Genomic DNA, 16,380 nt, shown 5'->3' on the forward strand with positions numbered 1-16,380 from the left:
TATACTCTAGGCCTTGAGCTCCATAATCCAGGCCCACACTCCCTCCCTCCCTCCCAGTGCCCAGTACTGAGGGAGGGCCGCACTGTCGGAGGGAGGTGGATATACCCCCCTGGACTTGAGCGAGTCTGCCCGGGCCGTTAACCCGAGGGTGGGTCTGGACGATGGAGGGTGTGAGCGGTCGATGAAGACAATTGACGGGGGGGTGCGGGGGAGGGCAGGTGGATTCTCCCCTCCCCCTCCTCCTCCTCCTCCCGGTGATGAGGCAGTGGGCTCCTCTTTCCCCTCCCCCTCCCTCGCCGCCGCGTCCCACCCCTCGGTGAATGTTCTGGTGTGTTTACATCGATCCGATGATGAATTTTTCTCTGTTCTTCTTCCCCCCATTGGTTTCAGAGACCATCGAACAAATGGCAGCAACTCTCCTCCTCCCTAGCTAACCTCCGCGCTACACCACCTGCGAGAATTAAGTCGTTGTCCTTCTTTGACCACACCCCCTCCCTTCCCCCCTCCCCTCCTTTCCCCCTTCCCTTCCTAACTCGCCCTGCCTCTCCCTCCTGCCCCTCCTGACCCCAACCCGGCCTCTTTCTCCCCTCCCTCCCTCCCTCCCTCCCGTCGTTACCCCTCTTCTGTTTCAGGCCATCGCAGGACTGAATGGGATGCAACTCGGCGATAAGAAGCTGATTGTGCAGAGGGCCAGTGTAGGAGCAAAGAACGCTACTCCGGTAGGTCGTGAGGGGACCCACAGAGGGGCTGCGGGGGAAGGGTGGGGGAGGCGGGAGGACAGAACGGTCGCATCCGAGCGCTGAATGAGCCAGAGAGTGATTGAGGGAGTCAGAGTGTTGAGCGAGGGGTTGAGCGAGTGAGTGAGGGAGCCCGAGCGTTGAGCGAGTGAGCCCGAGCGTTGAGCGAGTGAGTGAGGGAGCCCGAGCGTTGAGCGAGCGAGTGAGTGAGGGAGTCCAGGCGTTGAGCGAGTGAGTGAGGGAGTCCGAGGGTTGAGCGAGCGAGTGATTGAGGCAGCCCGAGCGTTGAGCGAGGGAGCCCGAGTGATTGAGGGAGCCCGAGCGTTGAGCGAGCGAGCCCAAGCGTTGAGTGAGTGAGGGAGCCCGAGCGTTGAGCGAGCGAGTGATTGAGGGAGTCCGAGCGTTGAGCGAGCGAGCCCGAGCGAGTGAGTGAGCCCGAGCGTTGAGCGAGTGAGTGAGGGAGCCCGAGTGAGTGAGGGAGCCCGAGCGTTGAATACATCACCGCTGTCTGGGGGGGTGGGCGCGATCGGAGTATTCCCCTCGCCCTCCATGACCCGTACATTGTCGATGGCGAGGTTGAGGGAGTCACTCGCTGCGGGATTCCCGGCCTCTGAGCTGCTCCTGTTCCCGCTGGATGGAGATGGGGCTCAGTTCCTGCTCAATGGGAACCCCCAGGATGTTGATAGTGGGGGGGAGGGAGGGGGGATTCAGTGACGGTAACACCATTGACCGTCAAGGGGGGCGATGGTTAGATTCTCTCTCAATGGGACCCCCAGGATGTTGATAGTGGGGGGAGGGAGGGGGGATTCAGTGACGGTAACACCATTGACCGTCAAGGGGGCGATGGTTAGATTCTCTCTCAATGGGGACCCCCAGGATGGTGATAGTGGGGGGGAGGGAGGGGGGATTCAGTGACGGTAACACCATTGAACGTCAAGGGGGCGATGGTTAGATTCTCTCTCAATGGGGACCCCCAGGATGTTGATAGTGGGGGGGAGGGAGGGGGGATTCAGTGACGGTAACGCTAGTCATTGTGTGCCGTGAACGTTACTTTTACGAATGGGCTGGGGCTGCTTCGGGAATGCGGCCGTGTTAGTTCCGATCCCTCGACTTGACTTGCACTTCAGCTACCTCTGAGGGGGGGGTCCTCAAATCAAGTTCCCTCGACCGAGATTGGGAGGAGCGAGTGGAGGAGCAAGGGGAGACATCTCTGTCCTGGGAGGGGCGAGTCGTGGCCCGAGAGACGTGCAGCAGGGAAGCGGACCCTTCGGCCCCAGCCGTCCGTGCTAGCCCAGATATCCTGACCCAGTCCTGTCCCCCTCGCCAGCACTCGACCCCCATCTTCCCCCGCCCAGCCCGGCCTCTCCCCGTAGCGCAGACCCTCCGCCATCTTGGTAAATGTTTGCCGGCCCCTTTCCGCCTTTCCCAGCATCCTCCTGTGAAGATGCGAGAGTGCGCCCGCTGGGTGGGAACAGGCCGTTAGACCGGGGGGGGGATGTGGGGGAAGCGTTGGGAGGTGGGAACACGAGGTGCGCAGACTCTGACCTCCCCTCTCCTCCCTCCCGCCCTCCCCCCAAGAACACGATAAACCAGACGCCAGTGACCCTGCAGGTACCCGGGCTGGTATCCACCCAGGTACAGATGGCGGGTATGCCGACGGAGATCCTGTGCCTGATGAACATGATCACCCCGGACGAGCTGGTGGACGACGAGGAGTACGAGGAGATTGTGGAGGACGTGCGCGAGGAGTGCAGCAAGTACGGCCTGGTCAAGTCCATCGAGATCCCGCGGCCCATCGACGGGCTGGAGGTGCCTGGCTGTGGCAAGGTGGGGCCACCTTCCCTCTCCCCTCCCTCCCTCACCCTCCTACACTCCTCACCCTCCTGTTCCGACCCCTCCCTCTCTCCCTCACCCTCCTGTTCCAATCCCTCCCTCCCTATCTCCCTCGCCCTCCTACACTCCTCACCCTCCTGTTCCAATCCCTCCCTCCCTATCTCCCTCACCCTCCTACACCCCTCACCCTCCTGTTCCGATCCCTCCCTCCCTATCTCCCTCACCCTCCTACACTCCTCACTCTCCTGTTCCAATCCCTCCCTCCCTATCTCCCTCACCCTCCTGTTCCAATCCCTCCCTATCTCCCTCACCCTCCTACACTCCTCACCCTCCTGTTCCAATCCCTCCCTCACCCTCCTGTTCCAATCCCTCCCTCCCTATCTCCCTCACCCTCCTACACCCCTCACCCCCTCTCCCCGTTCCTCCTGACCGTGCTGGTGTGTTTGAACTCACCCCAATCTCTCTCTCTCTCTCTCTGTCAGATCTTTGTGGAGTTTGTCTCTATCCTGGACTGTCAGAAGGCGATGCAGGGTCTGGCCGGTCGCAAGTTTGCCAACAGGGTGGTGGTCACCAAATACTGTGAGCCTGATTGTTACCATCGCCGCGACTTCTGGTAGAGAGCAGACAGCCAGGCCAGTCTGCACCGGGAACCCTGAACCACCGTCCCTCCCTCCCCCACCCCCTCTCTCTCTCTCGTTTCGTTTCTGGTTTTTTTTAAAAGCGAATGTGTGTACCGTTTATCGATATTTGTTTTGTTCCCCCTCCCCCTCCCCCCCGGATGGAATCAGATATGTACGGTTTTTAATTTTGCATTCCCCACCGTCCCCGTCCCCCCCGGCCCTGCGCAGGGTTTGCTGACTGGTGTTCTGTTGGCAGAGAGGGGTGGAGAGGAGGCAAAGGGATGTGGAATTTACAGCTTTCACTTCTCGGTCCCTCAGTCACCTGATTCTCATTCTCTCTCTCTCTCTCTTCCTCCGTTACCCTTTCCCGTTCTCTCTCTCTCTTCCTCCGTTACCCTTTCCTGTTCTCTCTCTCTCTCCTCCCCCCACCGCCTCCGTTACCCTCTCTCTCTCCACCCCGCCCTGACCCATTACCCCTTCCCAGACACCCTCTCTCTCCCCCCCTCCCTCCGTTACCCTTCCCCGTTCTCCCCTCTCTCTCCCCCTCTCCCTCCGTTACCCTTCCCCGTTCTCCCTCTCTCTCCCCCTCTCCCTCCCTCCGTTACCCTTCCCTGTTCTCCCTGTCTGTCTCTCTCTCTCCCTCCCTCCGTTACCCTTCCCCGTTCTCCCTCTCTCTCCCCCTCTCCCTCCCTCCGTTACCCTTCCCTGTTCTCCCTGTCTGTCTCTCTCTCTCCCTCCCTCCGTTACCCTTTCCCGTTCTCCCCTCTCTCTCTCTCTCTCATACACTGTCTCTCTCTCTTCTCCCTCTGTTACCCTTTCCCGTTCTCTCTCTCTCTCTCTCACGCATTACTCTCTTCCTCCCTCTGTTACCCTTTCCCGTTCTCTCTCTCTCTCTCTCTCTCCATACTCTCTGTACATCACTCGTGGGGTGGGGGGGGGGGGGGGATGATGTCGGATTCACTCCCTCTTTCGCCTGCGCCCCCGTTCCCTTCCTCACCAGTGGGACACAGCTTGCTGCTCCTCCCCCCCCCCCCCCCCCCCCCGTGTTTCGGGAAAAGCAGGAATGGAATCCACGTTCCGGTGGGGCGGGGCGGTGGAAACGATGGGGGGATCGGTTGGAGGTGGGTTTGGGACGGGGAGTGGGAATCCTCTCTGTTTTTACGAATTCATAATAAAACACAAAGAAGCCACGAGTGTCCGGCGTTCCTGGATGTCTCTCGCACTCTCTCCTGCTCTTGCTGTCTCTTTCTCTCTCCCTCTCCCTCCCACACTCTCTCTGTCCCGGAGTGAGTCAGCGCACGGCTCTAGTGCCTCCCCTCCCCCGGGTGGATTTGGGGAGGGGAATGTACAGAGGCTGTTAGAATTTCCCACCCGCCCCCTCGGGACAGGGCAGACGCTGCTGCGTTCACACCTGAGGGGGTGTGGGGCTGCTCCGTTTGCCCCCCGGGACAATGTGGAGATTCTCGGATCCGATCAGAGCCTCCGTCCCTCCGGGACGTGTGGGGCAAGTATTCCCCTCGCCCTCCCTGACGTGGTGATGGTGAGGTAGAGGGAGTCGCTCGCTGCAGGATTCCCAGCTCCTGCAGCTGCTGGATGGAGATGGGGCTCCCCAGGATGTTGATAGTGGGGGGAGGGAGGGGGGATTCAGTGACGGTAACACCATTGAACGTCAAGGGGGCGATGGTTAGATTCTCTCTCAATGGGAACCCCCAGGATGGTGATAGTGGGGGGGAGGGAGGGGGGATTCAGTGACGGTAACACCATTGAACGTCAAGGGGAGGCGATAGTGAGGGAGGGAGCACCTATTGGAAGTGACTGAAGGCGATCGGGGAGTTGGAGAGGTTGGTGAACAAATGCAGCCAGTCTCCGGGGATTCCTCCCCAGGAACTCCCAGCAAACTCTCCAAATACTTGGCCCAGACCCTCTGGCTGCAGGTACAGGGGGACACCACCCTCCCACTCCCCGTCCCCTGAGCTTCCACCTGCGGAGGTGGGAGGGAGACAGCTGGCCCGGCGACCGGATAACCGAAGAGGGAACGCTGGTGTCGGAGGGAGCAGGGGGACGAGCAGCAGTAGGGTGGGGGTACTCACCCCCAGCCGTTTATACCCCAGCGAGGGGTGAGGGAGGGAACGGAGTTCAACTCCACTCAGCACCTTCTGAATCACATCACATCGCGGGGGGAGGGAGGGAGTAACCCCTCCATGTACGTAACCCTCCGGGGCACAGAGAGAGAGACCCTACACCCCTCACCCTCCTGTTCCAACCCCTCCTGTCCCATCCCTCTAACCCCCTTCCTCGTTTCTCCCCACCCTCTATGGGGTAACAGTTGCCCCTCAGTGTTGTACGATGACACGACGCGTTTCTCACTGTCCCTGGGTCCAGGGGAACGCGGGGGGGGGGGGGGTCTGTACACACTGGGAGATCAGAGGCGAGAGAGAGTGGTGCTGGAAAAGCTCACCAGACCAGGCAGCGTCTGAGGGAGCAGGAGAGTCAACGTTTCGGGCGTAATCCCGTCATCGGGAGTGTGGGGCAGGGGGGGGGTCGCTGAGAGATATTGAAGGTGAGAATATTGAAGATGTGCAGGTTAGGGTGGGGGATTGGCCGTGCTAAATTACCCATAGTGCCCAGGGATGTGTGGGTTAGGGTGGGGGATTGGCCGTGCTAAATTACCCATAGTGCCCAGGGATGTGTGGGTTAGGGTGGGGATTGGCCGTGCTAAATTACCCATAGTGCCCAGGGATGTGCGGGTTAGGGTGGGGGGATTGGCCGTGCTAAATTACCCATAGTGCCCAGGGATGTGCGGGTTAGGGTGGGGGATTGGCCGTGCTAAATTACCCACAGTGCCCAGGGATGTGCGGGTGAGGGTGGGGGATTGACCGTGCTAAATTACCCACAGTGCCCAGGGATGTGCGGGTGAGGGTGGGGGATTGACCGTGCTAAATTACCCACAGTGCCCAGGGATGTGCGGGTGGGGGTGGGGGATAGACCGTGCTAATTTACCCACAGTGCCCAGGGATGTGCGGGTGAGGGTGGGGGATAGACCGTGCTAATTTACCCATAGTGCCCAGGGACGTGCGGGTTAGGGTGGGGGGATTGGCCGTGGGGAAATGCACAGTTATAGAGATGGTGCTGGATACTCTGCGGACGGTCAGGGTGGACGCAGTGGGCTGCCTCTACACTCTAGGGGCTGCTGTGGTCGTGGTGAATTGGCCAATCAGGATCCAAGGGAATATTACCAAAATGTTCAATATCCCGAAAGGCAGCCAAGGGGGGATCCCACTGGGGTGGAGAGTACATCCCCAACGCCATTTTGGGGCAGAGACCGGGGATTCAGTGACAGTAACACCATTGAACGTCAAGGGGGCGATGGTTAGATTCTCTCTCAATGGGAACCCCCAGGATGTTGATAGTGGGGGGAGGGAGGGGGGATTCAGTGACGGTAACACCATTGACCGTCAAGGGGAGGCGATAGTGAGGGAGGGAGCACCTATTGGAAGTGACTGAAGGCGATCGGGGAGTTGGAGAGGTTGGTGAACAAATGCAGCCAGTCTCTGGGGTTTCCTCCCCAGGAACTCCCAGCAAACTCTCCAAATACTTGGCCCAGACCCTCTGGCTGCAGGTACAGGGGGACACCACCCTCCCACTCCCCATCCCCACGCCGAACTCTCTCGGCCGCTCCCTGAGCTTCCACCTGCGGAGGTGGGAGGGAGACAGCTGGCCCGGAGACCGGATAACCGAAGAGGGAACGCTGGTGTCGGAGGGAGCAGGGGGACGAGCAGCAGTAGGGTGGGGGTACCCACCCCCAGCCGTTTATACCCCAGCGAGGGGTGAGGGAGGGAACGGAGTTCAACTCCAGTCAGCACCTTCTGAATCACATCACATCGCGGGGGGAGGGAGGGAGTAACCCCTCCATGTACGTAACCCTCCGGGGCACAGAGAGAGAGACCCTACACCCCTCACCCTCCTGTCCCAACCCCTCCTGTCCCATCCCTCTAACCCCCTTCCTCGTTTCTCCCCACCCTCTATGGGGTAACAGTTGCCCCTCAGTGTTGTACGATGACACGACGCGTTTCTCACTGTCCCTGGGTCCAGGGGAACGCGGGGGCGGGGGGTCTGTACACACTGGGAGATCAGAGGCGAGAGAGAGTGGTGCTGGAAAAGCTCACCAGACCAGGCAGCGTCTGAGGGAGCAGGAGAGTCAACGTTTCGGGCGTAATCCCGTCATCGGGAGTGTGGGCCGGGGGGGGGTCGCTGAGAGATATTGAAGGTGAGAATATTGAAGATGTGCAGGTTCGGGTGGGGGATTGGCTGTGCTAAATTACCCATAGTGCCCAGGGATGTGTGGGTTAGGGTGGGGGATTGACCGTGCTAAATTACCCATAGTGCCCAGGGATGTACAGGTTAGGGTGGGGGATTGACCGTGCTAAATTACCCATAGTGCCCAGGGATGTGTGGGTTAGGGTGGGGGATTGACCGTGCTAAATTACCCATAGTGCCCAGGGATGTGCGGGTTAGGGTGGGGGATTGACCGTGCTAAATTACCCACAGTGCCCAGGGATGTGCGGGTGAGGGTGGGGGATTGGCCGTGCTAAATTACCCATAGTGCCCAGGGATGTGTGGGTTAGGGTGGGGGATTGGCCGTGCTAAATTACCCATCGTGCCCAGGGATGTGCGGGTTAGGGTGGGGGGATTGACCGTGGGGAAATGCACAGTTATAGAGATGGTGCTGGATACTCTGCGGACGGTCAGGGTGGACGCAGTGGGCTGCCTCTACACTCTAGGGGCTGCTGTGGTCGTGGTGAATTGGCCAATCAGGATCCAAGGGAATATTACCAAAATGTTCAATATCCCGAGAGGCAGCCAAGGGGGATCCCACTGGGGTGGGGAGTACATCCCCAACGCCATTTTGGGGCAGAGACCGGGGATTCAGTGACAGTAACACCATTGAACGTCAAGGGGGCGATGGTTAGATTCTCTCTCAATGGGAACCCCCAGGATGTTGATAGTGGGGGGAGGGAGGGGGGATTCAGTGACGGTAACACCATTGAACGTCAAGGGGAGGGCGATGGTTAGATTCTCTCTCAACGCTGCCCTGATGCCGCGGGGACACCCCCCCTACCATCCAGCTCCGCGTTTGACCTCAGGCTGAGAGAGCATCGCTTCCCCGACCACCGAGGGGAGTCAGAGGAACCCGTGGGACATCTAGTGGCCCGGGACACCAGTTTACACCCTTCCCCCGCCTCAGAGGGAACGCCCTCTGTCTGCGCCCCTCTCCAAAGGTCACCGGAGAGCGGGAATGGAAGGTGGGGTTCCCCGAGGTGCTCTCACAGACGTGACTCCCCGTGAGCGAGAGACAGCGGCGCACCCACCCCTGCACACACAGACAGACCCTGCCCCCCACACAGTGAGAGAGACAGACACACACACACACACAGTGAGAGAGACTGAGTAAGTCATTACGGATCTGCACACCATCTCCCCTCGAGTTTTCATCACCGACGTTTATTCAGACACTGAGTATCCACATCGAGGGGGATCGGGTCCCCACTCCTCCCCCGCGCTCGATTTAAATCCTCGCCCAGCCCCCCCCGCAAACCCCGATCCCCATCTCCCACCCCCGTCACGCTCCCCTGAAAAGCTTAAGAGTTTAGCAAAAGATAGCCCCTTCCTTTTTTTTATACATATTATATATATATATATATATAGATATATATATTTTTCTCAAAGGTATCGGTTATGTACATACGCAGACAGATACACGCGAGTAAAATAAATTATCTTAAAAATGTACATTCATTCTTGGTCCCTCCCAAACCCACAGACAGAGAGAGAGACAGACACATCACAGACCCAAAAACAACATGGGTAACTGCCTTGGGTCCCTCCTGTGGGACAGGGATCTTGCGACGGCGAATTCTGAGGGAGGGGAGGGAGGGAGGGAGGTCCCTTTTCACCAGGGGTGGGGGAGCGAATGAACAAGGCACCGTGATGTGTGGGAGGGGGGTGGTTCGGGGAGTGAGAGGTGGGGGGCGGTAAATCCCACGTTCTCTAACGTCCCAGGGTCTGGGGGGGGAAAAAAAAACGAGAGGCAGAGAGGGGGGGTGGGGAAGGGGGGGGGAAAACACCAGGTGGAGAGGGAGGGGGGAAGACGGCCATCTGTAACCCTCACCCACCCCCCTCCCACCCCAGGTTATAGCAGGAAGGGGTTGGTGGTACTGGGGCTGCTGGTCGAGGTGGTGGTGGTCGGGGTGTGAGACACAAGCGGGTGGGGAGCGGGCACCGGGAGGAGGAGGAGGGGGGGAGGGGTGGCGGTGCCCGAGGAGGGGCACAGGACAGGGCTGGCGCGCAGCTGGTTGAGGGAGAGACTCTGGGAGGAGGGGCCGAAGGGGTTACTCCCTGAGGAAGGGGTGGTGCCACCTGGGAGGGGGGAGAGAGAGAGAGAGAGAAGGTTAGACTCGCTCCGCATCCAGGAAGGATTCCCACCTCCACCCTCCAATCCCCGATCCCACAGTGACAGAGAGAGAGGGAGGGGGAGGAGAGAGAGGGGTAGGCAGAGAGAGGGAGAGGGGTAGGCAGAGAGAGAGAGAGAGAGAGAGAAGGTTAGACTCGCTCCGCGTCCAGGAACTAGGATGGATTCCCACCACCACCCACCCCACCCTCCATCCCACAGTGACAGAGAGAGAGAGAGGGGGAGAGGCAGAGAGAGGGAGGCAGAGAGAGAGAGAGAGAGAGAGAGGTTAGACTCGCTCCGCATCCAGGAACCAGGAAGGATTCCCACCTCCACCCTCCAATCCCCAATCCCACAGTGACAGAGAGAGAGAGAGAGGGGTAGGCAGAGAGAGAGAGAGAGAAGGTTAGACTCGCTCCGCGTCCAGGAACTAGGATGGATTCCCACCACCACCCACCCCCCCCTCCATCCCACAGTGACAGAGAGAGAGAGAGGGAGGCAGAGAGAGAGAGGGACAGAGACAGAGAGAGAGAGAGTGAGTGTGAAACGGAGGAGGGTGTCCCGCGGGAGGAGCGGGGGGTGGGGGGTGGTGCCTAACCTGTGGCCAGGAACGGGTTGCAGCTCTTCACGTTGTTAGACACCAGCGCGTCCAGGTCGACCAGTGCAGCGTTGGGGCCCAGGAACGACTCGGGCGTCTTTCGGGCAGCGGGCACAGGGGTCTGCACTGCGGGTGAGATGTCAAACAGGTCTGGGGCATTACCGCCCTCCACCCGCAAGGCTGGAACCTCTCCGGCTAACAGATTCGGCTCAACTACAGGGAAAAGATGGCAGCCTCAGTCAGCATACAGTCACTCGGAGCACCGTGCAGTCCCCAGTCTCCCCTCGGTCACTCGGAGGACCGTGCACAGTTCCCTGGTCTCCCCTCAGTCAGACCCACACTCGGAGCACCGTGCACAGTTCCCCGGTCTCTCCCCTCGGTCACTCGGAGCACCGTGCACAGTTCCCCGGTCTCCCCTCGGTCAGACCCACACTCGGAGCACCGTGCACAGTTCCCCGGTCTCCCCTCGGTCAGACCCACACTCGGAGCACCGTGCACAGTTCCCCGGTCTCTCCCCTCGGTCACTCGGAGCGCCGTGCACAGTTCCCAGTCTCCCCTCAGTCAGACCCACACTCGGAGCACCGTGCACAGTTCCCCGGTCTCTCCCCTCGGTCACTCGGAGCAGCGTGCACAGTTCCCCGGTCTCCCCTCGGACCACCGTTCCCCGGTCTCCCCTCGGTCACTCGGAGCACCGTGCGCAGTTCCCCGGTCTCTCCCCTCGGTCACTCGGAGCACCGTGCACAGTCCCCAGTCTCCCCTTGGTCACTCGGAGCACCGTGCACAGTTCCCCGGTCTCCCCTCGGTCAGACCCACACTCGGAGCACCGTGCACAGTTCCCCGGTCTCTCCCCTCGGTCACTCGGAGCACCGTGCGCAGTTCCCCCGGTCTCTCCCCTCGGTCACTCGGAGCACCGTGCACAGTTCCCAGTCTCCCCTCAGTCAGACCCACACTCGGAGCACCGTGCACAGTTCCCCGGTCTCTCCCCTCGGTCACTCGGAGCACCGTGCGCAGTTCCCCGGTCTCTCCCCTCGGAGCACCGTGCACAGTTCCCCCGGTCTCTCCCCTCGGTCACTCGGAGCACCGTGCACAGTTCCCAGTCTCCCCTCAGTCAGACCCACACTCGGAGCACCGTGCACAGTTCCCGGTCTCTCCCCTCGGTCACTCGGAGCAGCGTGCACAGTTCCCCGGTCTCTCCCCTCGGAGCACCGTGCACAGTTCCCCCGGTCTCCCCTCGGTCACTCGGAGCACCGTGCGCAGTTCCCCGGTCTCTCCCCTCGGTCACTCGGAGCACCGTGCACAGTCCCCAGTCTCCCCTTGGTCACTCGGAGCACCGTGCACAGTTCCCCGGTCTCCCCTCGGTCAGACCCACACTCGGAGCACCGTGCACAGTTCCCCGGTCTCTCCCCTCGGTCACTCGGAGCACCGTGCACAGTTCCCCGGTCTCCCCTCGGTCAGACCCACACTCGGAGCACCGTGCACAGTTCCCGGTCTCTCCCCTCGGTCACTCGGAGCACCGTGCGCAGTTCCCCGGTCTCTCCCCTCGGAGCACCGTGCACAGTTCCCCCGGTCTCTCCCCTCGGTCACTCGGAGCACCGTGCACAGTTCCCCGGTCTCTCCCCTCGGTCAGACCCCACACTCGGAGCACCGACGGAGCTGGGGGGGTGAAGGGGGGTGAATGGGACAAGCAGTCACGCACCTGCACTGGTGTCCTGGGCGATGGGAGGAGCCCGGAGCGCATCAAATTCAGCAAATTCATCTTCATCTGCTTTAGCATCCAACGTCTCATAGCTCGGGAGGCCGGCTGAGGGGGAGGGGAGGGAGAGAGAGAGGGATAGAGGGGAGAGAGAAAAACACGAGCACCGTCAGCCCCCTTGTTACAGCTGGAATGGGTGGAGACCCATCGGCCCGTCTCGCCTCCTGCTAGCCCCTTTAGCCGTTTCCCGCCCTCCTGCCCACTGGCAGATGGTCCACACCTCCTTCCCTGTGGCACTTCGGCCGTTCCCTCAGTCACTGCTCCCCTCCCACCCACCCCTTCTCTATCTCTGTACCTGTAGGGGGCAGCGTCTCGCTCTTGGGCGCTGCCAGCGGTGCCCAGGGGTCCAGCGAGGGAGGGGGCTGAGACGCGGGGGCGGGCAGAGGGGCCCAGCTCTCAGCTGGAACTGGCAGAGTCGGCTGGGTACCTGGGGGGGGAGTGGAGGGAACAAACAGGGTAAGAGTCTGTGTCATTTGCCCCACGTTACTAGTTTCAGGTTCTCGACCCCATTCCCCCAAACACCGCTTCCTCAACCCACCCCCCAACCCATGGCTATCTCCGACAACCTAATGCTCGGTCTCCCAGATCCCACTGCTCCTCCCTCCCCCAATCTCTCACCATCACCCCCACCACCTGCCCCCATTAAACAGTGTAGGATAAACCCCAATATATTACATTGACTGCTTTCCCCTTATCCACCCCCAATGGAGAACAGTCTGCCCCCATTGAACAGTGTGGGATAAACCCCAATATATTACATCGACTGGTTCCCCCCTCATCCACCCCCAATGGAGAACACTGTGGGATAAACCCCAATATATTACATCGACTGGTTCCCCCTCATCCACCCCCAATGGAGAACAGTCTGCCCCCATTGAACAGTGCGGGATAAACCCCAATATATTACATCGACTGGTTCCCCCTCATCCACCCCCAATGGAGAACAGTCTGCCCCCATTGAACAGTGTGGGATAAACCCCAATATATTACATCGACCAGTTCCCCCTTATCCACCCCCAATGGAGAACAGTCTGCCCCCATTGAACAGTGTGGGATAAACCCCAATATATTACATCGACTGGTTCCCCCCTCATCCACCCCCAATGGAGAACAGTCTGCCCCCATTGAACAGTGTGGGATAAACCCCAATATATTACATCGACTGGTTCCCCCCTCATCCACCCCCAATGTAGAACAGTCTGCCCCCATTGAACAGTGCGGGATAAACCCCAATATATTACATCGACTGGTTCCCCCCTCATCCACCCCCAATGGAGAACAGTCTGCCCCCATTGAACAGTGCGGGATAAACCCCAATATATTACATCGACTGGTTCCCCCTCATCCACCCCCAATGGAGAACAGTCTGCCCCCATTGAACAGTGTGGGATAAACCCCAATATATTACATCGACTGGTTCCCCCCTCATCCACCCTCAATGGAGAACAGTCTGCCCCCATTGAACAGTGTGGGATAAACCCCAATATATTACATCGACCAGTTCCCCCTTATCCACCCCCAATGGAGAACAGTCTGCCCCCATTGAACAGTGTGGGATAAACCCCAATATATTACATCGACTGGTTCCCCCCTCATCCACCCCCAATGGAGAACAGTCTGCCCCCATTGAACAGTGCGGGATAAACCCCAATATATTACATCGACTGGTTCCCCCTCATCCACCCCCAATGGAGAACAGTCTGCCCCCATTGAACAGTGTGGGATAAACCCCAATATATTACATCGACTGGTTCCCCCCTCATCCACCCCCAATGGAGAACAGTCTGCCCCCATTGAACAGTGTGGGATAAACCCCAATATATTACATCGACCAGTTCCCCCTTATCCACCCCCAATGGAGAACAGTCTGCCCCCATTGAACAGTGTGGGATAAACCCCAATATATTACATCGACCGGTTCCCCCCTCATCCACCCCCAATGGAGAACAGTCTGCCCCCATTGAACAGTGTGGGATAAACCCCAATATATTACATCGACTGGTTCCCCCCTCATCCACCCCCAATGTAGAACAGTCTGCCCCCATTGAACAGTGCGGGATAAACCCCAATATATTACATCGACTGGTTCCCCCCTCATCCACCCCCAATGGAGAACAGTCTGCCCCCATTGAACAGTGCGGGATAAACCCCAATATATTACATCGACTGGTTCCCCCTCATCCACCCCCAATGGAGAACAGTCTGCCCCCATTGAACAGTGTGGGATAAACCCCAATATATTACATCGACTGGTTCCCCCCTCATCCACCCTCAATGGAGAACAGTCTGCCCCCATTGAACAGTGTGGGATAAACCCCAATATATTACATCGACTGGTTTCCCCCTCATCCACCCCCAATGTAGAACAGTGCGGGATAAACCCCAATATATTACATCGACTGGTTTCCACCCCCCCTTATCTAACCCCCTCCCCACTGAAAGAAGCAGGGACCACTCTCTCACCTGAAGCGTCCCAGGAATCCGAGGGGGGGACAGGTCTCCCGGGAACGACGCTCCCTCCCCAGGCGTCGCCAGAGGAGGACGGGGGGAGCAGTGGGACCTGACGAGGGACGCCCCAGGGGTCGGCGGTTGGAAGGCCCCAGGGGTCAGGCAGAGGGGCTGGGGAGGCGGCTGGGGGGTGTGACGGCGCTCCCCAGGGGTCAGAGGGGGAGGGGGCTGCCTGTGGGGCGAAAACGTCTGCCAGGTCCATGAGGGAGGACTGCAGAGAGAGGGAGGGGAGAGGGAGAGGGGAGGGCGGGGGGGGGGGGGGGGGGGGGGGGGGGGGAGAGAGAGAGAGAGAGAGAGAGAGAGATTAATTATTTGACAGACACAGTGAATCGAGAAACCGAACCCACCCAACCAAGGGGAAAGAGGGGCGGGCAACCAAAAGGCGCACAGCAAGATCCCATACTTGCGCGCGCGCGCACACAATCTCAACATCTCCCTCCTACAGCGCCGCGTCCCTTATTAATGGCGTTAACCAGCCTCCCCAAAACTGCGCACGGTGCTCCGAGTGTGGGGTCTGACCGAGGGGAGAGACCGGGGAACTGTGCACGGTGCTCCGAGTGACCGAGGGGAGAGACCGGGAACCGCGCACGGTGCTCCGAGTGACCGAGGGGAGAGACCGGGGAACCGCGCACGGTGCTCCGAGCGACCGAGGGGAGAGACCGGGGAACTGTGCACGGTGCTCCGAGTGACCGAGGGGAGACCGGGGAACCGCGCACGGTGCTCCGAGTGACCGAGGGGAGAGACCGGGGAACTGTGCACGGTGCTCCGAGTGTGGGGTCTGACCGAGGGGAGAGACCGGGGAACTGTGCACGGTGCTCCGAGTGACCGAGGGGAGAGACCGGGGAACTGCGTACGGTGCTCCGAGTGACCGAGGGGAGAGACCGGGAACTGCGCACGGTGCTCCGAGTGACCGAGGGGAGAGACCGGGGAACTGTGCACGGTGCTCCGAGTGACCGAGGGGAGAGACCGGGGAACACGCACGGTGCTCCGAGTGACCGAGGGGAGAGACCGGGGAACGGTGCACGGTGCTCCGAGTGACCGAGGGGAGAGACCGGGGAACCGCGCACGGTGCTCCGAGTGACCGAGGGGAGAGACCGGGGAACCGCGCACGGTGCTCCGAGTGACCGAGGGGAGAGACCGGGAACTGCGCACGGTGCTCCGAGTGACCGAGGGGAGAGACCGGGGAACGGTGCACGGTGCTCCGAGTGACCGAGGGGAGATGTTGGGGGAGGGAGGGGGCCGATGGAATGGTGCAGGATGGGATTACTCACACACCTCACCCTGGCCGGTCTGCACCTCAGTGTGTCTCTGACTCTCTTCGATGGCCATCTGGAGACGCAGATCATCGCCACGTCTCAGCCGCTCCTCCTACTCGGCACGGAGGGAGAGAGAGAGGGAGGGAGGGAGAGAGTGAGTGTGGGCAAGTCAGCGGGGAAGGAAAGACCAGGCTGGATTTAACTCCGCGGTTCCCCCCTCCCCAACTCCACCCCGTTACGCAGTTCACCAGGGATGGCCCAGCCCAGTCATCTACAGAGGGAGAGAGAGAGAGAGAGACAGAGAGAGACAGAGAGAGAGAGAGACAGAGAGAGAGGGCGAGACCGAGAGAGAGAGAGAGAGAGGGGGAGAGACAGAGAGAGAGAGAGACAGAGAGCGGGACAGAGAGAGACAGAGAGAGACCAGGGTGGGGGTGGGGGTGGGGATGAGGCCCCTCCCAGACTCTGTACCTTGTCGTGTTCCTCTTTGCTGAGGGACAGCGCCAACTGCATCTGTAGCTCCTCTGCCGGGACACTGGGTGGGTGCTGGGGAGACAGGGGGAGGGGGAGAGGGGACGGATGGAGATCGGTTCAGATTCCCTCAGATCTCAGACTCCTCACACATCCCCC

General features: G+C 60.2%; 2 protein-coding genes across 2 annotated transcripts in view; one reads left to right on the forward strand and one right to left on the reverse strand.

The window, feature by feature from the left end:
• The window catches only part of LOC132813238 (splicing factor U2AF 65 kDa subunit), a gene marked incomplete at its 5' end in the record, with an annotated part of 29,491 nt that extends 25,111 nt beyond the window's left edge, over positions 1 to 4,380 (forward strand). Inside the window, 3 exons of the mRNA XM_060823105.1 lie at positions 633 to 719; positions 2,316 to 2,564; positions 3,053 to 4,380. Coding sequence (XP_060679088.1) covers positions 633 to 719; positions 2,316 to 2,564; positions 3,053 to 3,187 — 471 coding nt within the window. The remainder of the gene's footprint in view (positions 1 to 632; positions 720 to 2,315; positions 2,565 to 3,052) is intronic.
• Positions 4,381 to 8,808: 4,428 nt separating this feature from the next.
• Positions 8,809 to 16,294, reverse strand: LOC132813237 (epsin-1-like). Its single transcript, XM_060823104.1, has 7 exons — positions 16,222 to 16,294; positions 15,773 to 15,865; positions 14,453 to 14,708; positions 12,285 to 12,416; positions 11,933 to 12,037; positions 10,237 to 10,449; positions 8,809 to 9,607 (listed from the first exon to the last, which is right to left on the reverse strand). The coding sequence occupies exons 1-7, from the start codon at positions 16,261 to 16,263 to the stop codon at positions 9,381 to 9,383; spliced, it is 1,068 nt and encodes a 355-aa protein (XP_060679087.1). The 5' UTR covers positions 16,264 to 16,294; the 3' UTR covers positions 8,809 to 9,380.
• Positions 16,295 to 16,380: the final 86 nt, after the last annotated feature.

Source organism: Hemiscyllium ocellatum, unplaced genomic scaffold (genome assembly GCF_020745735.1).
Source record: "Hemiscyllium ocellatum isolate sHemOce1 unplaced genomic scaffold, sHemOce1.pat.X.cur. scaffold_3530_pat_ctg1, whole genome shotgun sequence".
Taxonomy (NCBI): Eukaryota; Metazoa; Chordata; class Chondrichthyes; order Orectolobiformes; family Hemiscylliidae; genus Hemiscyllium; species Hemiscyllium ocellatum.

Excerpts from the sequence above, each read along its gene's own strand:
- LOC132813237 (XM_060823104.1), bottom strand. The coding sequence starts at position 16,263 with ATGCAGTTGGCGCTGTCCCTCAGCAAAGAGGAACACGACAAG. Across the intron at positions 15,866-16,221 it reads GCAAAGAGGAACACGACAAG|GAGGAGCGGCTGAGACGTGG; the intron begins GTACAGAGTCTG and ends CGTGCCGAGTAG. Across the intron at positions 12,038-12,284 it reads CGAGACGCTGCCCCCTACAG|CCGGCCTCCCGAGCTATGAG; the intron begins GTACAGAGATAG and ends CCTCCCCCTCAG.